The sequence below is a fragment of the Uloborus diversus genome, chromosome 9 (genome assembly GCF_026930045.1).
Source record: "Uloborus diversus isolate 005 chromosome 9, Udiv.v.3.1, whole genome shotgun sequence".
In the NCBI taxonomy this organism is placed as follows: domain Eukaryota; kingdom Metazoa; phylum Arthropoda; class Arachnida; order Araneae; family Uloboridae; genus Uloborus; species Uloborus diversus.
In genome coordinates, this window is record NC_072739.1 from 119,917,375 (window position 1) to 119,945,142 (window position 27,768).

Here is a 27,768-nt window from a genome sequence, read left to right on the forward strand (position 1 = left end):
TTGCCAAGCTGTATCTGGCTTATGTGTTACTTTATTTCAAAATTTGTGTGTTAAAGCGACACGTAATTTGAATCATGACCTCCATAGAAATTGAGACAAGCCTTGGTTAAATATAACTTATTTCTGTACCGAATTTAATGTTCAACTGGCAACAAGCCCACGGTTCGAATTTTTTGTTTACTTGTTGCGCGGGCGACGAGCGAAATTTGTGTTGGAACAATTTTGATATTGATCTATTTATATTGTTTTTCTTGATGATATCTTGAAACATGTTTTCTCCATTTTCTAAAACACCTAACTCCCTCAAAGGAGTAAGACATATAAAGCCAGTTTTCACACCGTCGCCAAAATCTATCGGCAATACTCCTAAGCATAAAAGTTGTTCTTTTATGAGTCGAGGCTTTAATGAATCTGTTATGCAAGGCATACCAAGTTATGAAATGGAATTTTATGGCTCACAATTACCAGTATTAGTAACAGAAGCAATGACTCTTGCTGAAAGACCGGCTGATATCAGTGTGAAACTTGAACCTTTTGGATTTGCCAGTTTAGTATGTGGCCGTCAACTTTTGATCTGGAAATATAAGATAGATAACCAAGAGAAAAACGTTGTGTATTGTAGAGAGCTGACACTTCCGCCAAGCGATCTTGCTCACAAAGCTGAGCTTGTTCATTTGTTTCAAACTGAAGATTCAAAGCTGCCATCTGCTCTCGCTGTTTCTCCCGAAGGACATGTGCGTTATTGGCCTAATATTAACCATGAAAGTTGCTCTGTAGATACAGTAATTGATCTTCAAGGTGAAGAATGTTATTCGTTAGTGTCGGTGTTTCCATTGGGATGTATATTATCAACCACCACGAGCACTCTAGTCTTGATAACTTCATCCTCTGGTGAAGGACAACCTAATTTAATATGCCGACCCTTAACCCTGCCACTTAGTGTTTTAGCTGGAATAGGCAGACGTGTGTCATCGTTCATCTTTGGTGTGGTTCCGACTCAAACTTCAGAGGCTAAGCAGTTAAACAGAGTCCTCTCTGTGAAGGGTGATGATGATGATTATTTTCTCTACGTGTTAAGCAGCAATGTGCTTCAAAAATGGCACATTTCCAAAAAAGATAAAAAAGACAATTTAGACCAACTTGTTTTTGAAATGGAACTTGATTGTGCATTGAAACAAAGCTATGGTGAAGATGTGTTCAAAAAGGACTCCAGCTCTCTTGGTGGCATGAAAACATGGTGTTTGGATATGCAAATATCTTCATCTGGGGTGATGATCTTGACCGCAGGAACTTTTTCTGGAACTGATTTAAATATTCATTATGCCTTAGGTAAATTAGAAACATCATCCGATCAAATTCCTGCAAAATTCTCAGCCTTCCATGTCCTAGATTACAGAGAGCAATATGAGGAGGAACATGAAGACAGGCATATGAATTTCAAATTTATTCTGCCTTCTCCAACCAGCCAGTGTGCATTCATTTTTAATTCTGAAAAAGTTCTCTGTGCTCAGCTTGGATCCAATGCAGAAACTGCAGAAATGAATGTTAGAACCACAGGAAGTTTTATTTTGGGTTCTGGAACATGTGACGGATTGCCTCTGTTCTTTATTACCGAATATGGAATCGTTTCATTTGCTTCCAGTCAGAAAGCGGTTGGTGATTCTAGGTTTCTTTCGTCCATGAAAGAAGTGTCTCCCCAGCAAAATGATGAACTTGAATCTCATGAAAGTTTGTCCAAGGATTTGAAAAAAGCTTTATATTGCTTCTGCGATGGAAGTATAGAAAATTGTGAAAAGATAATGAATGAATTACAGGCAAGGGCTTCTTATAAAGAAGGTGCAGATTTGGATGAAGCAGTTACAACCCTCAGTCTTGGCATCATTGACGATTATCCAATGCGTGATCCCCGTTGGTGTAAAACTGTTCCAGGAGGCTCTATTTCATCATCACTTATCATTACTTATCAATTAGATGATAAGTTAACTGCACATGATTACTTGTACAGTTTTCTAAAGACATATAAAATACTTGAAAAGCTTTCTGTGTCCAAAATTGATGATGCAATAATATCGACTCGGCTCCTATTTTGTGAACATACAGAGAAACTGATTGCTGCCAAAACCATGCGTCTTTATCTTGTTGATCATTTTGATGCAATTGAAAGTGCTATCCAGTTGGCATTGACTAAGCGAGGAATTGAATCAAATGATGATCTTACTGCTCAAGATGTGTTTTTTAGAGAGGTTTCGGCATTCCATTTTATATTTCCTTCATTTATTGAGTGGGAATCGGAAATACTCTCAGAAGATGAAAGTGTGCCAAAAATTTTGAATGTTGTTATGACCGTAAATAAAATTTTTGTTGGTGTATTTGAAGCTATTATAAATTATCGCATCAGTGCATGGGAACGATATACTGCTAATACTACTGATTATGACAGCCCGTTTTTGCCATGGACATCAAGAGAAGGCAACGCTGGAATTCGAAGTCAAATTAAAGAACAGCTGAACATCAATATCAATCATGTTTTGAGAATAACTGACAATGTCCAGATCCAAGGAATCCTATACCAACAGTATGTTGATATTCTGGACTTTTATCTGGATAGTTTTAAAAAGCAATTAGAAACATCAAAGAAGGAAAAGATGATGCCTGTACAGAAAGAATATGAGAAAGAACGAAGCCATTACATCAAATATTTATTGGTGCTTGGGCAATATGAAAGAGCTGCAGCCATTGCAGAAAAATATCTGGATTTTGATATGCTTATTCAAATATGTGAAGAAACTCAGAATTCAGATCGATTGCAAAGATATATGCTTCAGTTTGCTGAAAAGAAGTTTTCAGAGCATGTGTTTAAGTGGTATTTGAATAAAGGTCAAAGAGGCAAGATATTTAATAAAGATCTTGGGCAGAAAGAAGTTCTTGGTAATTTTCTCAAAGAACACGAAAGCTTAAAGTGGTTACATTTTGTCCAAGAGCGACAGTACGAAGCTGCTTCAGCAACACTGAAACAATTAGCATTAAAAGAGGTACAATTTCTTAATCGTAGAAAAACTTTACTGAGTCTAAGCAAATTGACTGCTATGGTAAGCAGTATTTCTCCTGAGCAGAAGAGAAACATAATTGAGGCTATCAATTTTGAACAGGACCTCATAACACATCAAGAAACTCTTCCTATCTCTACTGTTGAAGCGTTGGGTATTGATCCAAAGAACATGAGAGTGTTTCAGCCTGCAGAGCTTATTGAAATGTATATCGCAGATGAAAATCCATCAGCAAATGCATTCGATTTTAAAATTGCTCTTGATTTATTGCATTTTATGAAAAAACCTTTATCTGATCCAGACCTTAATAATTTAAGAATCCATATTTGGTCAAAAGCTATTCTTAAAGATAACTGGGAAGAACTGGACATAAACAATCCATTAGTTGCTATTAAAGACACTATTTTCTTCCAAGTTGTTGAAATAGCTTTTAATCAAGGTATTGAAATGCACGAGTTTATTCCTTCACTTGATGATTTACTTCAAGCTTCAGAACTGCAAAACCTAGTTGAAAATTCTAGTGTTAGATTTTTACTTCAAGCAGGATATGAACATATTTTTAAAATCATCGACTAAAATGCATCGTTTTACAGTTAATTATTATTTTGTAAAATTTTGAATAAATTTACTTATTCTTATTTCCTAAAAAAAGGTTTCAGTAATTATTGAGAAACTTCCAACATCTGTTCTTTAAGAATTTGCTGTCAGAGTGGAATATTTTTCATATTCAGATAATTCTAGTGTTAGATTTTCCTGCTTCACTTTCAAAGATAAAAACCATGATTATACAATTCATTGTGATCATCTTCCTTTTCAGAATAAAAATATCTAACCTCATTAATTAAGATTACATTTGAATTTTGCTGCAAGTACTATGTTTTACTTATGAAGAGATTTAAATACAAGTCTGCCAAATAATGAAACTAATGTTTCTGTTGTGATCTGTGTTTGTTTCCTATACTAATGTTCAGAGCTATTTAGTTTTAACTGTCCTGATTTAAACATTTTTTTTTAAAGAAATGATGCTGATTTTTTTTTTAAATTTATATTTCTTTCTTTCTTTGAAAAGATTTCATATTCATTGTATGTTGGAAAAGGCAAAATCCTGTCTATGCAGAAGTTACTGGCAAAACTTAAGATAAATTATAAATTAATCACTTAAACTTTTTAGTATCTACCGGGGTGATTGAGTTCTGGTTATAAAATAGACTTCTGGTATGTTAAAGCTGGAAATCCGACATTGTCCGTTGTGCTAAATTATCTCTCCACCCAGAGCCGTGCCTTTCCTATGTGCTAGTTCGTGCAGAGTTGATGACACCAGAGTCAAAAAGGCACCGAGATCTTCCGATCAAAAGTGCTGCAATTATAGGGAAAAAATCTCCAACAAAAAAGATAAAATTGAATTTTTCATTAGGTGGGAAAGAACTTATACTGCTCCATTGAAACAAGCAATCCGTCTCACTGCCTACATCTAAAAGGATAAATCATGACCTTGTTCTGTCTAAATATGCTTTTTAAAGAACAGTTCAACATATTATTGGTTAATTTCTAATGATTTGGGCTTCACAGCCTGTAAAATGTTTTGAAATTTTATTATTACAGGGTGGTAACAGATCAGGGAAAAGTCAGGGAACTTTATCACTCAGGGAATTTTGAAAAAATAACTAATTCAGGAAAAATTGATCAAATGAAGAAAAAAAAATTTTCCTTGCAAAATGAAGTACTTTGATTCCCTACGAATTTTCCGCCAATTATTTGTTTTAAAAAGTTAAAATTAATAAGGTGCGATTATATAATGCCACATATTTGTGCATCTTTTTTCCTCAAGGCCAAAGTATTCAATCTTAGGATGAGCTTCCTAAGATTGCTTCTGTGTCTGTAAACGTTGTTTATTTTACCGTACTTGAATTTTCCTTCCAAGCTATGTACAAGAAACAACCCTACAGGCAAAGAGGAAGCCCGTCATTAATGACTTTTCTCCCTTGCCTTTATTCATCGTCTTGAAGTAATTGGCATATTGTTATCATGATTTCAAGAAAAAATCTTAGTTTTTTAAAATTAATGCTGAAGAGTGTTCTTAAAAGTTATCACTTGGCTTTTTTAATTTAATTGCTAAAATTGAATTTTGACTGAAAATCATTTTTTTTTTTTTTTTTTGCCATGGTATTATTCACTGTCACTTCAGATTACACAAAGGGGGTTTTTTTTTCAGACTTTAAAATTCTTTTATTTTTAAACCATATATATATATATATATATATATATATATATATATATATATATATATATATATATATATATATATATATATATATATATATATATACATTTTGAAATTAATAATTGTTTTTGGATTTCAATGTTTGTTACTAAAGTAATCTAAGATTTTTTTTCCATAACTAATGAAATCATTTGAAATTGAGTTGTGTACATAAGTAAATATTTTTATTATTTTTTAATAGTTAAAATGCTGTATTCATTCATTAAAACCTAAGTTCTTGATTAGAGAATAGCTCAATGTGACTGGTTGTTGAAAGATTTCAACTTGTTTTACATAAATATGTCTATTCTGCCGGTTGCAAATAAAGGGCAGTAACTGCACATTTTTCTTTTTTTTTTTTGTATTTTCATCATCTATTGTACGTTATCTTTATTGTACATACTCGTTTATTTGGTTTCCGCTAAAAAGAGCCAAAAAAATGTCTAATTCCAACATTTTCCTATTGTTAGTACTGAGTCCACCACATTTCTTCAATTATCTTGAAAACTTATTTCTGTAGATACTGCCTTTTACCTGCACACGGCAGTATTATTTGCGTACGTAAAACTACATAACTGTCACTTGTTATTCTTGCAGCAACAATTATATTGCTTGAAAATTCAGTTGAAGATTATTTACATTTAAATTTTTTAGTTTTATCATGATTAGATATGTCTTTAAAAGTGGTTTTAATAATTTCTTAGAATTCTTATTTTAACTAGTTCCTGGAAGTAAAGTATCTGTTTTAGATTTCCTACAATATTTCTCTGTTGATAATTTAATATACTATTTTTACCAAAAAAAAAAAGAAGGAGCATCTTTTCAAAATATATTTTTAATTAACAGGTTTAACCTTTCTAGACACTGCATTTTATTTAATATGCAATGCTTTTCAGGCAGTGCAAAGAAAGGAAACCATTATAACATTGTAACGTAAATCAGGGAAATTTAGTGAACTTAATCAGGGGAAAGTCAGGGAACTTTTTTTTCCAGTTCCTATCACCACCCTGCATTAAATGAGCCAACTTCACGTTTTAAACCAAATTTTGTGTTCCAATGCTAGGAAAAAGGATGACCAATTATTTGCTTTTCACTCTGTTGTAAAATTTCACTTTACACACAAACCTAACTTTAAATTTTTCAATACCTTAAATTCAAATGTTTTTACACTTTAAAAAATATATTTTTCTCTAAAGAATATGAAAAATTGATATTATTGAGTGATGCAGCCAGTTTTGAACTTTGGCTCCCTCAATCCTGTATTCGAGGACTTGGGAGCTAAAAATTGCTACCTCTCTTTCAAAATTTAAATTATGTAGAAAAAAACTTGCAAGAAATGGTGCAATGCAGCAAATTTGTACAAAATGGGATGTTAGTACCAATAACAAATGAAAAGCAATAAAAACCAAGCCATAGTTTGAATATCTTGAAGAAAAGAGATTTTAGTTCTTTTCCTTCAATTTGCCTCTCCCTCCAATAATGTATGATAAAAAAAACTAAAAATATAATACTTAATGTACAAATTATTTTCTCTACAGTTATCCCCATTTTCCTGATCTTTTTTTAAGAATTGAAATTTGAGAAATAAATATTATGTTTTAAAAATAATATGTGCCATGTAATGTATTAATTACTACCCAATTATTTCAAACGTAATTAATAGGGGGAAAATTTCGTATTATATTTGAAACTGAAATTAACCATTTTTTGCTGACTTTTGCAATGTCATGGACTCTAGGGGCTGTTTTGATCACATCCGTTTTCTGCATGATTTTAAAAATTCTTTTTTTTTTTTTAGTTTCCTTTTTTTTGCTCTCTGACTACTCTCACCCCTGTGATGTATGGAATTTTAAAATATATTTCACTAATAATATGGCATTGCAGTTAATTGCCCCTCTCCCTGCATTTTGGGAACAATGTTATGCATTTGTGTATGTGTATGTATCAGAAGTTCTCAAATTTTTTCAACTTTGAAGAGTTTGAATTTTCTCACGGCACCCTAGTTCATCTCTAAAACAACTAATAAGTCGTTATTTTCAGGGTTTGTTTTCCCCACACCTGAGCCCAGTTCATGCAGGCACATATGTGCAGCATAGGATCATATACTCCTCCCAATACTCCGGTATTATATAAAAGGACAAGTGGTGATAAGAAGAACCATGGTCCTATCGTACTACAATACTTTTCTATGTTATCAAACCTTGGGGGAAAAATGACGGCACACAACAACATTTTTCTTTTTGAATTAGTCAACTACATAATTTAGGTTTCAAGAACAGAATGCAACTTTTTTTCCAATTTAGTTACATGGAATCATGTAGAAACAAAATTTACCCTAAAAGAAAATCGGTTGGTTTTGACATCACTCTTCTGCAACAAGTTTTGTTAGACTTTTGCACTGTTGTCTGGTAGTTAAAAATGGCTTGCTGATAACGCTTTATTATCAGTCAGGTTTTTTGATGACAATGAAAGAGGATTTAGTGAATTTTTGTTATACTATATCAAAAAATGGAAGATTTCCTATCTGATCTACCGTGCATTATTTAGCGCACTTGCCTTACATATATATTGATTCCACAGACACTTGTTGGAGAACCCCTGGTATATATAAAATGTGTCAAGTTCTTTGCCCCCTGGAAAATTTAGAAATGGTGTACCTAAAGCTATCTAATTATTTCCGATCAGTCCTTAAAATTTTTTGAGAATCATTAAAAAGTCCTTAATTTTCACTTTTAAAAATGAGTATGAACCCTGTTAATGCATACATTTGCATTTTTTATTCATAATGTGGAGCCGTGAAGACTTTTTCGATATGTCTATAGTACACAAGGTTGAGCATACGAGGAGGCGCAAGAACTATGCTGTTATTAATTACAAAAAAACTAATTCGAATTTTAGAAAATAAAACCCCAGGTGTACATACCCCAGGGCTCGAAGTAATTTCATTCAAAATTTCAAAGCTGTAGGTGCTATGGGGTCTCCTGAATGCAGGCCCGCCACAGACTTCCTTCCAGAATTTCTTTGAAACCTTACTTTTATCTATACTAATATTATAAAGAGAGAGGACAAATTTTTGTGTGTTTATATGTTCAAGGTAATCTCCGGAACTATTGCAACTATTTGAAAAATTCTTTCACAGTATGAAAGGTGCCTTCTAACTGAGTAACATAGGCTATAATTTGAAAAAAAATCCGATAAATAGTTCTTTTTTTATTCCAATTTAGGCCGAAATTTCACGAAAATTGCCTATTATTGGCTATTAAAGGGGTGAAAAATTACTTTCACATATTAATATTATATATCGTTGAAAAGAAATAAAACAGAAAAATTGTCAAGTTTACCTGCAGAGCATGCAGTGATCAAGTGCGTGTCAAGTCTTGCACTGAAAAGGAAAAATTATTTGGAGGAAGGGGAGCAAAAAAATAATTGCAGATTCATACATAATTCCATTTTTAAAAATTTTGATCCTTATCTTGTCCTAGTTTTTACCATACATTCTCTCTCCGTTAAGTTTGAATGCAATCAACTTATACAGTTGACCTATACATGCATATATGTACGGTAATAAAGACTAGAAATGAATAATTATTTTGGCTTCATCATTTTAATTCATTATAAAGTAAATAATTACATTAGAACTCCAATTACCCAAATCAATTGGGACTGGATCCAATTTGGAGTATTGGATTTTGTTTAAAAAAGAGTTGATACTGTTAATATTTGTTTTAAAAGAAAATAGCTATTAATCAATTAAATGAAAGGCAACTTTGTTAACATTTCAAGCCTTTTTACAAGGGTTGCACATTAGAAGCCAATGATAGGACTGCCCTATGAAATGGTGACTCATCATTCCAGTAATTTTCACTGCACCAACACTAGCTTTGCAGAGCAAATTAAAGTAAACAATAGCGCATGTAGACAAAATCATTATTTTGTAAATCGCAATACTTTTCCATCTTATCATTTTTTTCTGAAATTTTGAAAGCAATTTTGATAGTTGGAGTTCTATTGTAATTTATTAGGAAAAGAGGAGAATATATTGGGTTTAAGTTATCTACAAAAACTCTTGACAACTATTCTGAGCAGGGAAAGTTGAGGTGGGCTCTTTGAGTTTGGTCGCCGGGCCCCCTCCTCTCAGAACCTGACTAAAAATAAGACCCTAGGCTCACGTTAATTTGAGGCTCCTTGAAGACTATGCAGTGGTTGACTTACATGTTTAGGGCCCATTGTAATGAACTTTTAGGGCCCCTCATAATTGTGACAAAGTAAATTCGTTACGGGCAGAATGAATAAAAATTCCCTTTCAAGGAAGATTTTTTTTTTTTACAATTAAAAGGTCATAATCATTCATTATTATTTTAAAAATCAGGTATTTTTCATATAGTTTCAAGGCTATGCATAGTTCTTTAAGTAATTTAGGCCCCTGAGAAAGAAGGAGCCCCAGGTCCAGTGGGCCTGTGCCGTAATCAGGCCCTGTTCCGACTTAGCTGACAAGGCCTCTCATCGGCCCTGATTCTGGGATAATCCAACTGGTGTCAATGCAAGTGAGTAGGCAATAATATGCAGTTCATGATTTAAGATGCAACAAAAACAAAACAATAGAAGAAAAAAAAATCTTTCAAATTTTTAAAATTAATTTGAATTCTGAAATTTTGAATTCAAATTATGTTTTTCACAATCACAAGTTGCGATAGGACCCTACTCATTGGTTACTATCCCACTCACATGTTTCTAGAAATGGTTCCTGATGTCCTCCAAGCCTGCTCCTCTTATTGGGTGGTTACGTGTGCATAGTTGTGTATGTGTAGGCTTGTGTCTGTGTGTAGTGTATATGTATGATTGTGTGTGTAGGACATGGATGCCACCAACCAGAATTGGCTACTGAGGAGTTGTGCCGGGGCCGCACCTGCAGAGGACGGTCTGGTTGAAAAAGGAACTACAACGCCAAGGATGGTCAAATGAAAACAACTAACAATTGTGATTAATCAAATAAAATAATAGTTTAAAAAACTAAAAAAACACGCTTTCGTAGCAAAATGAACTAAAAAGTGAAAAATAATCTTTGGATGATAGTAGTTGACCAATCACTTAATTTTAATGTAATACAAAAAAGCGTGGGGTGCTGTCTATTTACATTTTTGCTTGGACAACAAATGGAAGAAATTCAAGACAACTGATAAGAAGCCCCCCACGCTTTTTTGTATTACATTAAAATTAAGTGATTGGTCAACTACTATCATCCAAAGATTATTTTTCACTTTTTAGTTCATTTTGCTACGAAAGCGTGTTCTTTTAGTTTTTTAAACTATTATTTTATTTTTCTGCTTTTTAGTCTTATGTTGGAGAATTATCAAGCGACGAAATTATTTATAAAACGAGTGCAAGGTAATATATCATAAAGTTAAGACAAGGGTCCCCCGATGGGAAGCTACTGTGAGTCATCGATGTATGTTTGCAGAAATCACATTTATATTACTTTGAAAATTTGAGATGCATTTGAATAAAAGTTTTGTTCAACAATGGTCTGATCAGCAATAAATTTCCAATTGTAGGCTCACCTAAATTTTGGCATGAAATTAGTTAAAAACAATTATATTTCATGTTCTAATTACCTTGGAACATTGGAACAAATTTTGTCTGATGCAGAAAAATTAAAGGTTTTTGTAGATATTTTTAAATAATTTTTGCGAGCATTTTTTGATGTATTTTTGTTAATTTTTCCTTTTTCACATTGTTGGATTTATGCCAAAATATTGATTAAAATTGGAGGAAACTAACAATTAAAAGGGTTAATTAATTAATTTGATTATAGAATATTGCATTGTCATCGGGTCTGAGATCGCGTGCCAAATTTCAAAAGAATCCAATCGCAGGAAGTGGGCGAAATTTGAGCTGCAAGATTCCATTACAAGATACATACATACATACAGGTGAAGCTAATAAAAGCGTGTTAAATATATACATATATATATATAAATCTCTATAGTTTGGTACAATAATTATCAACTGTAGACAAAAAAAAGCTAAAATATTTATGTAAAGCGCAGCTGATTTTAAAGAAACCGGAAAAATGCTCATTTTTAATTGATTGCTTGCTTGTTCATTGGATTTTATTGATTGGATGTGATCAATTGCACATTCAAAATAAATCTGAAAAACTGGCATTCTTGTATACCAAGTTTAGCACACTAGCTTCTTTTGTTAATGTTTTTTTTTTATTGTGTACTCAAATAAAAAATTTACTACAGTTGAACCTGGTTAACGTGAAATTTAGGGGACCATGATAATATTTAATTTTAACTGCATCACATGCTTTTTAATACATTATTAACAGGGTTGGCCAGAATGGACCCAATTGGGTTGGACCCAATGGGTTTTTTCGAAAAAACCCATTTAAAAAAACCCATTATTTAGCCCACTTTTGGGTTTTTTTAAATTTCCTGAGAAGTTTTTAAAAAATTAATTTATATACTTTCACAATTTAAACTTCTTTTTTATTTGTTCTTCACCACAGACAATGGACATAAAAAATGAATTTTTAACTTTAATAATAGTATTTCTTAACGGCATTAAAAAAATACTTCAAAGATTTTAAATAAATATATTTAACTTTTTTCTTTAACTGGTCTATAAATAACTCAAATTATCTTGACTAAGTCCTGTCATGTCTGATTTTCTCAATATTTGTAGATTGTACAGGAGAAACTACTCTTTACTCTAGCTAAAAGGCTTTCATGTGAATTATTTTCTGCAAACCTACACATCACAAATCTTGAATAAACAAAGTATATTTTTTAGAAATTAACAGGTTTTAAACGGTCGGACAGAAAACAAAATAGGATCTACAGTATTTTCATTATCTTTCGAAGAAGTTTAATATTTCTTATTCTGTACACAGAAATAGAAAAACAGGCAAAATAAAATTCAAAAAAATGTCTTGATTAAGCTTGAATTCAGTAAAAAGGGATTTAAACTACTTGAGGTTCTACAGTAGTTTTGCATAACAAAATGAAATACAATAAAGTAAAATGCAAAAAAAAAAAAAAAAAATGTAGTAATTGAAAACGAACAAACGAACAATAGATTTTATCACTCGAGAAGTAACTTTGCCCTAACTGTTGGTAATCACGGAAACTAAAAAATCTGAAACTTCACCATTCTTGGGTTTTGTCATCTTTTACACTTTTCTTCAGAAAATGCTGAATTTCCAGCTTTTTTACCCCAAGACAATTTTTGTGCTTTGGTCATATACTTACGCTACAATATGCTACAAGCACCCCACATTTTCCCTAAAAAAAACAAAAAAACCCACATTTCTTTTAAAAAAACCCAGCTTTAGTTGGGTTTTTTTGGGTTTTATTTTAAAAAACCCAAAAAACCCTGGGTCCATGGGCTTTTTTAAAAAAACCCGGGTTTTTGCCAACCCTGATTATTAAGTAATTAACTCATTGGACTGAGCAACTCTTTCATGTATAAAGCAATATTTCACGCTAACAGTTTCATTTGTATTGGTCAAACTTTAAATATTAGAGTTTAGAAGCAAACACTATAGAAGCAAAATGATTATATTTCAGCTTGCATGTATCCCTCAAGATCATGATGAAATGCTATAATTTACAGCAATAGTAAAAACTCGCAGCAGATATTAATCTTAAGATTTTATTTTAGTAAGGTGTATTCAAATAAATATATCACAGACAGTAATCACTTGTCTTTTGTTAATGAACTCATTCACTGCCAAGAATAAAGGTTTCAAACATTCCTAACAATTCTGGTGGAGGAGCATCATCATCAACTGCACGCAAAACAACTTCCTCCGCAGGTAATGGTGCAACTGCATTTAAGTACAATTGCACAGCAGATCTGTAAGGTCCATACATGAGGTTTGATAATTCTTGTCTTAGAAGTCTAAGATAAATCGTATTTTTAATGGAAAAGTTTTTTAAAGCTTCATCCAGAGGGCGCAAAGCAATGTACGCATCGTCAATGTCCTCTTCCTCGTATTTTTTTCGATTAAATAAAAACTCCTTGGACACATTTAAATAGTGCTCAATGCACTCATCTAATGTGCAAACATTGTCCGAAGTTTCAGTCTCAGTAGAGTTTAGACTTCGGACAATGTAGTCCGCAACTTGGGTGTCGAAAACATTTTCCATTTCTGTATCATACCGATGAAATAACGCATCTGACGCTTCTCTGCAGTCGTGAATTATTTTCTCAATAGTAACACTTTCAAGAATGTCTTTTATACCATTTTCAAAAGCTTCTTTTCCGAAATAACAAATATCAAAAATAAAGTTACAGGTTGATGTTGACATACAAATCAAATTAAAATCTTGGTAGCGCCCAATATTGTTTCCTTGAAATGACACACCGATTGAATTTTGCTTTTTAAGAATTTCTATGGATTTTTCAAAAACAGAATCAATGCTATCCAGAAAAACAACATTTCCACTCAATTTATCACTGTATTCACACGGTATAAAATCATATTTTACAGGATCATAATGCTCAAACATACTATCTGCTTGAAACATGTTGTCATTTGTTTACATCATCACCATCATCAAGATGATGAAAGCAATTTACTTCACTTCTTATTTATTATTTTCTGAAGTTTACCAACCATGGAAAAAACATAACACGGAATGAAAACTGGTGCTCCTTAAATGCTTATATTGACTTTTAAAGAAATAGATATGCTACTTTCAAACATTTGAACTTTTTGTATCGGTGAGAAATAGCGAAACTACGGAACCCTTTTAATTTAGTAAATAATGTTTGGCAACTCTTTTGAATAAGTCGTGTCGAGTTGAATGTTATGGTTTCAAGAGTGACAAGTCGTAACTTAAATTTTTCATAAATTTGTCTTTTAAAATGTATTTTAAGTCTGCTTGTATAACAAATATAGTTTCCTCCACTTCTGAAGAGTTAAATTTCTACTCATTGTTTTAGCGAAATCTTTAAAACTTTAAAGTAAGCTCACAGTCTGTTACTATCATACAAAAATCTTTAAATCTGCAGCAGTAAAAAGTAAACTTATAGCAATGTTTTTTTTTTTCTTTTCCTTTCCGATCTATGATAAGCTATCGCCTTTCCCGATACATAAGAAACAATTTATCAAGCAGTTTTCAAAAATTTATTTTTGCTAATTTAATTTATCAGATATGTTTGCTAATTTTTGTACTTGTCAATTTGAAATTCAAACGTTTATTCTACAACTTTTGAGATCACTTTTTTATCAAGAAAAATGCATGCCTGCTTCAAAATATATTGTCAGATTTTCAAAGAAAACTGATGAACAAATGCTTAATTGGAAAAGGGAAGGATGTTGTGGGGTACGGATGTGGACGGCAGAGTGAGCAATGTGTCTGTGGCGAGGTTTGATCCTTGGACCTCTGTGATGGTAACTCAGTACCTAACCTCTAACCCCTAAGGACGTCATGGCTCAGGCACATAACTCAGGAGCAAAGTTGAGTTATGTGCAGGCTGAATAACACCACCTAACCCCAACCAAGTGCAGAGTGGAGAAGTGAGAGAATGATATTTTAATCTTATAGATTATCGAGAAGCTCTGCATTTTGACTTGAGCAATGAGACTCCAGCTGCAGTTTTGTTGTTGCTGTTGTCCTGGGGCCTGTTGCTGCTCAAAGCCTCATGCAAATGCTTGCATTCTCAGTTGGGCGCATGAGAGGCAGGACCAGCGGTTGTGCGGTTGTATAGATGAGCAAACAAGGGAGAAGCTACTGCAATGAAGAATGAGGAATAACAAATGGGCCTTAAGCTAATTGCTTAAGGCCTATGGTCAGGGTTTGAAAATATCGGATATTTTGATATATATCCGATATTTTCAATCAACACAGTCTTCAAAATAGTAAATGCATCTTCAAATCACTCTTTATTTTCTTACATTATTATTACAATATGTAGACTTAAAATTAAAGTTTCTTATTATTTATATCTAGGGGAGACTGGGGATACTTGATCCCCACTTTAGTTTTCAATTTTTTTCTCTGCTGCAAATAATGAGTTTTTTTTTTTTTTTAAAGTACATGAGGAAAGATAATTTTCCCCTCTATCTAACAGTATTTTTTTTAGTTCGAACTAAACAGATAGTTTTGGTAAAATAATTTTTTTTCAATAACTTTATAAAGGAACAGACCATGTATCCCCATATCAAGGGATACATGATCCCTTCATGGGGAATACTTGATCCCACTGAGAAAATACATGAATTTTTCATTAGACTAGCTTTATTTATGGATTTTAGTTTCCTACATAATGTTTCTAAAGAATAACACAAGTTCTATTTTTTTTCAATGAATTATAATAAAGTGAACACAAAATAACATTGTTTTAAATTCTACTAGGACATTTGTAAAAAAAAAATGTACACAACTTAAATGAACTTATGATGCTTTTGATCAGTAACTTATTCTTTAATACAGTTGTGAACAATATATTTCATAAATATATTAATCACAACTGTATAAATAAATAAAAATAACATTTTTTTTAAAGCAGCATAATGAAACTCAAATTACAACAAATTAAAAATGAAAAAGGATGACAAGCACAAAAATCAACTTTTTTGCTTCTTGTCATGCAATAATAAAATTAAATTTTTTTATCAATTTAATAATTTTAAAACAGAGGGATGAAAAATGCAAGCATCAGCATACTTACAAAAAAGAATAGAAAGCCTAGCATATATTTTCAAAACCTGAAAAGTCAAATGCGAACAATTCGTTTGTTGTTCTGCTCAACCCATCTGGATGTGTGCAACTTGACACATTCATTCTGAAGAATGTTTGGATAGTTGGAAGTTGGAAGGAAAAAAATAATTTTGTTTAACTAAAAATAACATTTTTGACAGAATGACTTATAACATTTTTAGAATTAGAAAAAAATAGAATTCTATGTTACTAAATGCTACTTCACACAAGTACTTGGATTTACTCATGTAAAAATCTTTTGCTATAGCTCACAGAAAACCTCAAGATGCCTTCTCCAGATAATGGCATCTACATTATTGTGGGTGAGATGAATATGGTGATGACTGCTATGAAAAAGAACAGTCGTTGGTCCTCTCATACTCATCAGGTGAGTTACTTGATTTTGTTTCTTTCCTTCTTATATTTTTTTATTTAACAAATTTCACGTTTATCACTTGTTTTATAAGCTTCATATCCAAGACTTTTGTCTAAAGTCTGCTGTTCATTGATTTTTCTTGGTCCTGAAAAATGGTTTATATGGTTTAATAGTGAACTAGGGTTTGCTAAGCGGTCAAAATTTAACCATATTCATTACTGAATATTTGAGATAACTTTTATGAATTTTCCTGTTTCTAATATTTTTATTCTTATACATTCGTTTACTGTACATCTGGGAACACATAATTTTTACATGTACTCACAATATCAAACAGTAATAATTTATTCCAATTTTGCTTTCTGTATGTGGCACAGCATAGTTATTATGGTTTTTGCACCAAAAAAAGCCCTAATAGAATCAAAGCTTTGTGAATGTTGATGTCAAAATAAATGAAGAAAGGGCACATTTCGAATATTGGAAATTGATGTGGCTGTCAAATTCTTGGCGGGAATAATTTCCTTTTGGATACCATGTTGCCCTCTGATAACCCTTTATAAATTTCTTTTCTTTGTTTACGTATGCAAAGAAAAACATTTCTCGCACTGGCATTGGTGCTAAAAAAGTGACGCCAATGGATAATTATTGCCCATTTCCCAATTATTGAAATATCCTCGAATGCAATGAAATGACACCGCAAAACTTAGTAATATACGTAAAACTTCTGTGTAAAAAAAATTCTAAAAAAGTCGACAATCATTGATTAAGTTACCTTGACATTTGCTGTTAGAAGTGTAAAATTTCAAACAGACAAATGAAACAACTCCACTTCCTGCATTAAAAATTGTCCACTTAAAGACTCTGGACAGCGCAATAATAGTGCAAACTTAAAAACGTGTGTATTTGTGATTTGTTTATGGTTAATGACTGTGCATATAACTGATGTCACTCTTTTTTTCCACATATTTGAACCCCTCCCCTCTTTGTCACAAAGTTTCACGCTTCACCATACCCCTTCTCTCTTTGGCATATGTCTCGCTGTTTTTCATAAACATTCTTATATTAATAAAAACTTGCGATGTTACATCCTCCCCGTTGTATGTCTCTTTTGTCACTTCTTTGCTCCCTTTTGTCACCAACTGTTACAATTTCATAAACCCCACCTTGAAGCATGACTTCTTTCTTGGACAGCACCCTGCTTTGTGATAACCCAGTGCAAGTAGATATTTCCCTAGTATTTGTTTACATATGCAATGCTAAAACAATTCTTGCGCAGACGTTGGTGCCGAAAATTTGACGCCAATGGATAAAAATCGCTAATATCCCAGAAAAATTTAAAGCATCCTGAATGAAATGGTACTGCAAAATTCAATTAATACGTAAAACTTCTGTATAAACAATATTCTTTGTAAAAAGATCACTTAATCATGGATCATTCCGTGTCAGATCATCACACGGTTTAGGACGGACCGTCACAGAACTGTATGAAACTTGGTACATGAAGAGATTTAGCCCAGTTATGAATGAAAATGCTAAAAAAAAATTTCTTTCACCTCATTCAAAAGTTATTAAATATTAATTATTCAAATTTTCATCAAAAAATGCTACACTTTGAGACGGTTAAATCTCATTTTCTCAGAAACTATAACAGATACAAGCTTGAAATTGTTCTTGTTTTGAAGCTCTTTTAATGTGCTTTGATTTGATGTGCAACTTGATAAAATCAAAAAATAATAATTTTAAAATTTAATTTAATTAAATTTTAAAATTTTAATTTCTTAAAAATGGACAATTTTAAAATTCTGAAAAAATTCAAAAAATTACTTTGTGTTATCCTCTAGCATATTACCAAGTTTCATAATGGGATCTTAATGGGATCAGATGATACAGGGAGGACAAGTTTTACATATATCAAAGTTTCTGCATTTTGGACAAAATACCTTTCTGATGGATTACTCAAATATTATTCTAAGTTATTAAATTAGCACAGGAAACTATAAATGAACTGCTAATAGTAATGTAAAACCTTCTAATGTCTTACACCTACTTTAAAATTGAATGAAATTAAAATAATAATGGAAAAAAATAAATAAAACTCACACTAACTCTTTTTTTTTTTAAAAAAGAGAACGTCAGCATTGTCCTACATTTGTCGGAGTTTTTTACTTTCTAAGCTGCAAAATATTTGCAATATTGTTCTTTTCTTCAGCTGGTAGAGTATATGTCCTCCCTGTTGGCGTGATGGGATTTACTTTACAAATAATGTCCGAACAAGGTATCCATAGAATGTCTGGCACTGTTGGATATGAAAATGAAGGAGAAGGTCCTGGTGGGTAGAGGAAAGTGATTTTCACTTCATTATCTTCATTTTTGGACAAAACATAACTTAGCCACCATTTTTTATCATATATGGAAATGACATATCCATTGAGATCTTTCATCATTAAAGGAACACTTTCTCCAGTTGAGATGACAGAATATTCAGTGAATGATGGAGAAAAAGAAAATGCCTTGGCACTCACCTTTGTTCCACAGCTTGAGGGAATAAAGGCATGCAGCTTTTGGGTACCTGGTATTGGCACTGCTTGCTGGAAACGATGAGAGAGCTGTTCTGCGTTTTGAATATATTCATTTTGGCTGGCATAACTGAAGTACATGATCTTTGAAAGGTCATATTTTGCCCATTGGTACAGTTGCATAGGTGTCGTAATTTGGTTTTCATACGGCCTTTGAAGGCTTGCTCTTGCTGCTTCTCTTTTGAGTGTACCACCCACGCCATCACATGGGCCTTTACCGTGAGCAGTGGCAGAAAAATGCCACTCAGCCTCAATACCAAAATCTCTTTCATGGCAGCATAGATTAAAAAAAATTCTTTTTATTTTTGTATTGTGCAGCTGATCCATCGGAGAAATAAAAAATTTTGTCTAACCTTTTCTCCAATTTAGATTTTAAAAAATTTATTAGCTTTCGTTGAAATAGGTGAACAGCTACTGTGTTGTGCTCAAGACATTCTGAGATTATAATAAAGCTAAGGTGATGAATTTTGTTTTCATTTTTGAAGTATATAACAAAAGGGTGAATTGTGGCTTGATTTCTGTTCCAGTGAAATGATTGTGCTTCATTTTGCAAAACAAAGCTATAGTTTTCGGAAAAGTCGCAAACTACTGCCACCTCAAACTGAGACAAATTTTCTTTTGTATGGGTCATAAAAGAACTCTGCTGTTTAGCTATAAAGTCGTGACGAAGAAGAACTTTCAAATCATTACAAAAAATTTCAATGAACTCATTGGTGGGTTTTTGTGAAGTTTCCAGATTGCATCTGTCTACATAAATCCATTGGCGGAATGTTATCGTTTCAATCATATTTTCTTTTGTACCATCTTCCAATATTTTCTGTATCTCATCAATGCCAAGACAATTTGCACAATTCGAAAAATAACAGTCAATGGAAGCTGGGTTGCACACCATTTTTACAAGACAATCTGTATATTTTTTTATCTTTCCATTTGTGATCCAGCTCATTTTGGAATTTTCAATTTTTAATTTAACATTTTGATGAATGGTACACACACAAACTGCATGTGTACCACTTTGTCCTGCTAAAATTTAATTCTTGGGTCTTAATTCGGCAAATTTGGAGAATCCAACTTTGACATCGTGATACATTTCTTGAAAAAGTTTGTATGCTTCTTTTAGATTACAAAGCATTAATCTTTTAGACATTTTAACTTTATTGCCTTCACTGTCCTTCATTGAAATGCAATCTTTCATTCCTGGCATTGGCCTACTTATATCTTCACTTTCATAAAATTGTTTTATAATCTCAGCAGTTTCTATGGGCAAATTTTTCCCTGGATGTTGATTGGAAGTGGACAAAACCCCTTTTTGTTTTAAAAGCTTTTTAGCTTGGCGTGCATGGTAGTTCGATGTTTTGAATTTTTCAGAAATTTTTCTAATGCTCCAGTTATCTGGCAATAGAGTCAATATCATTGTCTTTTTTGCTCGACTGCTACAATTTTGATAAACTTGTATCAAATGATCAACCATTTCCTTATTTGGACTCTCTTTCTCACTATTGGAATCAGCATTTGGAAGAAGTTTTCTTTTCACCGCAGAGCTAATTTTTTTTTTTGCTTTCATATGAGAATATTTCTTATATCTTCTTTTTTTCTTGTTGACCGGGGATTCACCTAACTGAACAATAGAGTCATTTAATGATCTGAATGAGTCTTTAAGTAATGATCTGTCCAAGTAATTGTCACTCTCACTTTCCCTATCTAAGTTCTCACCTGGTGATTCATGACCAGTGGAGGCACAATTATCTACAGTTGACTCAGCGGTTTTCTTCAACCGCAAAAGCTCCTTTCTGCATCTGTCACATATTTTAGACTTTTCAGGCATTTCTGGTACAAATGAATACATCCATGGCATTGCAGATCTCAATCCTTTTCTTATGTGTGAGTGAGAATACTTTTTGAACGGATTGCAACAATTTGAATGATTCATGATAAAATTAAATACTTAGCAAATAATATAAATACGCTGAGTGTCAAAATTAGCTTAAAAATAGACTGTTTCAGTTCTGATATAAACCAACTGAAATAAAATAACTGAAAGTTAAAGAAATGAAGTTTGCACAGCAGAAGACAAGGCTTGAATGCTGACTGAAGATAGTTTCAACAGGAATTGTGTATTACAGAACAAGAAAGTATTATAAACACCAGAAAGAATCCCTCTCCCCCCCCCCCTTTTTTTTGTGGAAGGATCATTTTGCAATCCCAAATATACCCTCCCCTCTCCTAAAAATTTTCAGATCATCTTCATCCCTTCACACCCCCCCCCCCAATAAATAAATAAAAATGAACATTTTATGCTCTATTTGGCAAGCATTTCTAGAGGTTTAGTTTCCCTCTTCATGTGCTGGTTTTCTTTTCTAAAAAAAGACAACAAGAAGAAAAGAAAACACTATGACTTAAACAAAACAAAAAAACAGGATCTTGCAAAAAAAAAAAAATAGTTTCAGTTTTATTCCTTCCAAAAGTCTAGATGCCTTTTGATGCAAGGGCACTTTTCTTTTTGTTCAGTTCATATGTGTTACAAAAGAAGTTCATGTGAGTGTACTGCTTTTGATTATTTTTGGAAGGGGTTTTGGTAACTTAAGGTGCAAAATCCTTTCTTTCAAAAAAATATTGTTGCCCCCATGCCATAAAATTATGACAGGCTTTTATTAATTCATTTCTCCCTTTTCTTTAATATTAATAGTAACTATTATTTGCTTATTTATTTTGTGTACTCTAAAATTAATATTGCTACAAACAATTATTTTGGCAAATTTTACAAAAACAAAATTTGATTATAACCTCCCTCCCCCCTTTTTTTTGGAATTAGTAAGTTATCTTTTGAAACTAAGGAGGGGGGGGGGGTGCTTTTGAGATTTTATGATACTGCTGACTGAACTCCACAAGCAAAAACATGAAACATGTTGAAAAATTGGTCAATCCCAAACCAGTGACAGGTGGAGAAAAAAGCAGTGAGGCAGAACGAACCATTGGATCTCATTCTCAATAGCCACCCTCAGTCTGTTTCATTTTGTTAGCAAAGGGGGTGAAAAGGGTAGCTTACTGTTTCAGGTCTGAATTTGTAGTGGATTATTTTAAGTTTACATCCCCAGAGAAAATATTTTCTTTTTTTTTCCCTTTCTTCCTTTCCTTTTTTAAAATTTTATTTCTTTTTAATTTATTTTTCTCAATAAAATGAGATTTAGATGATTAATATTTTTATTAATGAGTTATTTTTCAGGAACAAATCGTACTAAGAAAAACTTCATTTCTAGTAGACAGTTCTGCATAAAAAAGTGAACATGTATGAAGCATATTTATTTATTTATTTATTTATTTTTTTTGCACATAAAATAACAACTATTCAGCACAATAACCCATATTTTGGCAGATATGTGAAACTTGTCCTCCCTGTATCAACTGATCCCATTAAGATTCCAATATGAAACTTGGTGAGATGTGAGAGGATAACACAAAGTAATTTTGTGATTTTTTTCAAAATTTTAAAATTGTCCGTTTTTGAGGAATTTAAATTTTAGAATTTATTTAAATTTAATTTTAAATTAAAAATTTTGAATTTTATTAAGTTGCATATCAAATTGAAGCAGATTAAAAGAGCTTTAAAACAAGACCAATATCAGGCTTGTATCTTTTATAGTTTCTGAGAAAACAAGGATTAACAGTCTCAAAGTGTAGCATTTTTTAACAAAAATTTTAATAATCAATAATTAATAACTGCTAAATGAGGAGAAAGAAAATTTTTTTTTTAGCGTTTTCATTCATAACTAGGTTAAATCTCTTGATGTACCAAGTTTCATCCAGATCTGTGACGGTGCGTCCTAAAATTGCTCCAAATTGTGTTGATTTGACGTGGAATGACTCTCATGCCAAATTATTCCATAATATTGAGTACCTAAGTAAGCGTGACATTTTACGTTAGAAATATAAAATTTCCATCTATCAAATGGACAAACTCTACTTGCAATAGCGTATAAATAAAATTAAGCATTAAAGTCACAAAAACAATCAAAAGGGAAAGATTTTAACTGTCTGAAATTGTCTACGAATCCTCAATCATAAAAACGAAATTCAAGAATTTCATTTCTTTACGCTCAAATGAGAAATGTCAACATATATTATCCAGCAATTTCTTCACGCTAACTAAGTCGCGTGAAAAATCAAATAAAAATGAATTTTCGCTAACTTATAATTGTTTCTAGCTTTTTTTCTAGTCATCTTAGCGAATTTCCTTTTTGAGCCGTAAAACAAGGGGTAAACGTTTCTAGAATTATTTTTCATGATCTTTCCAACCATACCAAACTCGAAGCACTAAAATGCATTTTTTGTGTAGAAAAAGCAGTTTAAAAAATGAGTTAAAACTTAACGTTTCACGCTTCTAACAATAAATTTCAACAATGGAAAAGAGAAAATTAAAATTTTTGAGTTTCGCTAACTAAAAAAAGCTTATAACTTTTTTCTAGTGGATTTAGGTTATTGGACCTTGGGTGCCCTGACAATTTCTTCATTAGGGGTATTTTTTGAAAACCTTTACAACCAAACCAAATTCGAAAAAATTGGACCATTCGTTCGTATAGAATGAGCCATTTAGTTTAAAAATGCGTTTTTTATTAATATCTTCATTAATTAGCGCTTGAATTCAAAATTTTGATTGATGACACTAAAACTCGGAAATAGCTAACGAACAAAAAAAGAATGAAGGAAGTCTGTTCACAAACAGAGGAGAAATCAGTACTGAAAGAAAATGGCTTGCCTATTAATATATAAAGATTTGAAATTGTTTAAGGTTAATTTTTTTAAAAAACAAATCAAGGGCTGTAATTTAGGGCAGAACTCCTGCCGGAATTTCTCATATTCTTGGAAAAAAAAAAACTCAGCATAGCAAATTAAAAAGAGCAATAAAATAAGCTTTTTTTAAAATTTATTTTTATTTTTATGATTTGAATTTATCATTATTATTATTGAAAAATGCATTTCCCAGTATTTTTCAACCAGAAAATCCGCAGAAAAAATGTTCAGCGGAAAAGAACCATCTATAATGACATCATCTCCATAAAAAGAACGTATGGAATAGAGAATTGTTTCTCTGTTGTCTCAAGAGAGGGAGCTTCTAATTCTTGAGAGATGTTCACCCAGGTGGTCATGTTGGGTAAAGAATTGAAAAATTGCAACTGCCTCATGGTGAGGCCAGAAAAGTATTTCAGATACCTCCAACTTTTTGAAGAAACTTCATATTTCTAAAAGAATTTTGCATTCCTGATTTTATATTGATTCATCTGTTATTATTTGCAAAAAAAAGGGGGGAGGGTAATTTAAAAATCATACATTGGGCAGGACCATGTAAGACTGTTCGGTATTCATTTCCTGTGCGAGTGAAGGAATTCAAACAGTGTAAATCAATTATCCTTTGCAGTGTGTAACTTTTTTCTTACAGTCTTTTTATCTTTTAGGAGGGAGGAACAAGACATTTTATTGAGAAATTTTACTGAACTGAAAGAAATGCTAAATCAAGTGAACACCATCAATGACATGGAACCAATCACGTATCTGTCTCCATTTCTGGATGTTATAAGGGCTGAAAACACAACTGGACCAGTAACTGGCCTTGGCTTGTCTGCAATTAGTAAATTTCTTTCGTATGGATTAATTGGTAATTTTCTTCTGTTATCTGTCTCTTTATGAACAGAATTTCTTATTAGTTGAAATTGGTGAGAAAAAATCTGTTATTCAGTGTCTTGGGGTTTGAAAATAGCATGATATTTTCCAAATTATTGAAAATATCCGATATTTTGATATCTATCGGATATTTTGGTACCGTAAAAGCGGGTGACTATGGTGGTTTTAATACCCTTCTGACTGTAAATACTCAACTTTCATTCAAAAAAAAAAAAAAAGTTGCATTATTATTATTGTAGTTTAGGACCTTGGGCTTTAGATTCCGACCCTGAAATAATTTGAGAATCTTCATCCACACCCCTCCAGAGCAATTTTTCTTTGTACTATTCTCACCCCCTCCTTACGGGTGAGAAGGGTGCAGCACATGTTTCAACGTTTTCATATAGGTTTTGGTGGTTTGTACCATACTCTACCTCTCATATATTTTAAAGGGAGAGATGTAGATGTAAGTTATTCTGAAAATTGAGCTTTGGAGAATCAAATACATCATAAAATCGAGATAAAACAAAGGCTTTATTTTCTTCATAATTTTTGAAGATGGATACCAAATCTTATCTTTTTCAGGCCAATGCCAAAACTTACCTCGCTTCAACATTGTTAAAATTTCAAACTCACTTGCATCTACATTGGTGATTTTTTCTGGGTACTTTTCCCCCTGATAACCCAACTCACCCTCCAAAATTTCGATTAATTACTGTACCACAATCACCCTCCAAATTATAAACTTTTCACATTTGTAACTGTTGCAACATCAAAATATTTTATTTTTGAATGAAAATTAGAGATAACTTTCTTTATGCAATATGAAAGCAAAAGGTACATACGAAATTGTGATTCCTTCTGCACTAAAAGTCCACCAGCATGAATTTCCGAGCTACCTACAAACACGTAGCACCAGTTGCTCACCACAAATAAATTTACTATCATCTGGCGGGCCGTTTTGACATTGATAACAACTCTCTCATTATCGGAGAAGGTTGCACAAAATAGTTCCTATTGAAACTGGACTAGCCCAGAGTGCATTACGAATGCTCATTACATCAAAACTGGGGTTTCTATCAATCTCGCCCTCCAAACCATTCTTACCCGCTTTACGTTATGCATCCGATGTTTTCAATCAGCGCAAACTAAAGTCAAAATAGTAAATGCATACTCAAATCATTCTTTATTTTGTAACACCCTTTGTAGACTTAAAATTAAGGTTTCTTTCGTTATCTTTATTTAATATTTCTTTTTACACTATTATCAATTTTAAAAGAGTTAATGTAGCATTAGCTGGTTTGCTCATTTTTCTTTTGTTAGCTACTTTTACACAGTGATATGATTTAAAAAAAAAAATATGCATTAGTCGGTGCACACTTATAAGACATTATCTTTTTTTCTGACCACCATTTAATGCTTAATTAGGTACTTTTAATCTGGATTAAAATTGTTGCATTACTAATAATTTTATGAATATAAAATACAACTAAAAAAAGGAATATTACATTATTTAATTATATTACTAATGTATTAATATATCATAAAAATATAGAACATAACTTTTTGGTTAATTTTAATAATAAATGAACAATATTACATTGATTGATGTACTTTTCATATTGAAAATACAGTAGTTGAGAAAATAAATATCTAAAATATCAAAATATCATGACATTTTCAAAATAAATATTGGATCTTTATCAAGATACTCCTGATATATATCGGTGAACCCTGGTTAAGGCATATGTTTTCATCATATTTCATAACACTGCATGTGAAATAAATTGTTTTTCAGTGAAATAAATTTATCACAAAAATAAAAATAAAAAGAGGAAATCGGAAAAAAGAACGAAAAAACAAAAATAAAAATTTGTGCATAGTAAACGAACTGATGAAACTAATTTATTTTTTCATATGTGTTAATTAATAAATAAAAGATAATAATTGAGGGGACATCTCAATAATTGGGGTGAAATCTCTTAGGTATCCATACTATCAGTCCCATAGCTGCAAGACTTTAGAAATTCAAAAGCACATTTTTTGTCATCCAATGATTTACCTAAATGTCATGATATATGACTTGTCTGCTACTTTAATATTTTTTTTCCTTCAATTAATTAAAGTAATTTAAAGAATTTAAAAATGATATTTAGACACAAAAATCAATACTGTAAGCCTCGATGTATCGGGTAATGGATTAACAAATACTCTGCTTATACGAGTAAAACCTTCCGGAAGTGAATATTTCCCCATAGAGGCAATGTTAAAGATCCCCCTTGGTCGAATAATTTCCCCAGATAATTGAATGATATTGGTGAGCTTTTATAAATATTTTGGCTGAGAAAGTTTTGAATAAACTGAAAATAAATTTAATAAGAACAGTTATTCATATAAAAATATAAAATAATATTTTCCGCCAACAAGGGGCAAGAAAAGCAGCATTCACATTCCATCCAAATATTTCCACTATTCTATCTAATTTCTTTTGTTGCCATGGCAAAAAGAAAAAAGAAACAATAAATAGCCATGTCAACAATTATGCTAAATGACACAAAGAAATGTAAACCATGCAAGTTGATAAATATTAAATATAAAACACAACAAAGAGGGTAAAAAATGGAGTTAGAAAAGTTTCCTCAAAAGGCCTTCAGCAAGCAATCCATTTTTATGGACTTTTCAAAAAATGGTGCAGAGACGAATGTTTTTATAACTCAATTTTTAAGTTTCTGTTTTGTAATTTTCATATGTTACGTTAAATGTGATTAATTGATGATTGTATATAATTATCAGTATTTATACACAATACACACCAATTATATTACACACCAATAATAAACTTGGTAAATGTGATAAATTATTCAATATTTAATAAATTTACTAGTTTATTTATACAATCCTTGACTCGTGATGGGGAATGTAAAAATTTAAATAAGTTTGTAGAGTAACGAGGGTTTAATTCCCCCCAAAAAATATTTTCAACCCAAAACATTACTTTTACAATTAGAACTAAGTTTGATATTGATCAAAGATACAAAAATATTTCAATAAAAAAAATTAATAAAATTGGTGTTGCTTTACTTTACTTTAATTAAGTATCTTAGAACAAACAAATTAGATGGTATCATAAATAATGTAA

The 27,768-nt window shown here is 31.8% G+C and overlaps 3 protein-coding genes across 3 annotated transcripts in view; 2 read left to right on the plus strand and 1 right to left on the minus strand.

The window, feature by feature from the left end:
* Positions 1-211: 211 nt before the first annotated feature.
* On the plus strand, positions 212-3,676 carry LOC129229627 (nuclear pore complex protein Nup133-like). The gene has a single exon (XM_054863981.1). It carries the CDS (start codon positions 270-272, stop codon positions 3,621-3,623), a length of 3,354 nt encoding a protein of 1,117 aa, XP_054719956.1. The 5' UTR covers positions 212-269; the 3' UTR covers positions 3,624-3,676.
* Positions 3,677-12,996: 9,320 nt separating this feature from the next.
* LOC129230063 (piRNA biogenesis protein EXD1-like) lies at positions 12,997-13,861 on the minus strand. The gene has a single exon (XM_054864452.1). The coding sequence runs from the start codon at positions 13,842-13,844 to the stop codon at positions 13,035-13,037; it is 810 nt and encodes a 269-aa protein (XP_054720427.1). The 5' UTR covers positions 13,845-13,861; the 3' UTR covers positions 12,997-13,034.
* Positions 13,862-14,108: 247 nt separating this feature from the next.
* LOC129229328 (Golgi-specific brefeldin A-resistance guanine nucleotide exchange factor 1-like) overlaps positions 14,109-27,768 on the plus strand; it is an 86,409-nt gene continuing 72,749 nt past the window's right edge. The window contains exons 1-3 of the mRNA XM_054863620.1: positions 14,109-14,283; positions 16,291-16,410; positions 24,425-24,624. Of these exons, the coding sequence (XP_054719595.1) occupies positions 24,474-24,624 (151 nt within the window). The 5' untranslated portion in view covers positions 14,109-14,283; positions 16,291-16,410; positions 24,425-24,473. The remainder of the gene's footprint in view (positions 14,284-16,290; positions 16,411-24,424; positions 24,625-27,768) is intronic.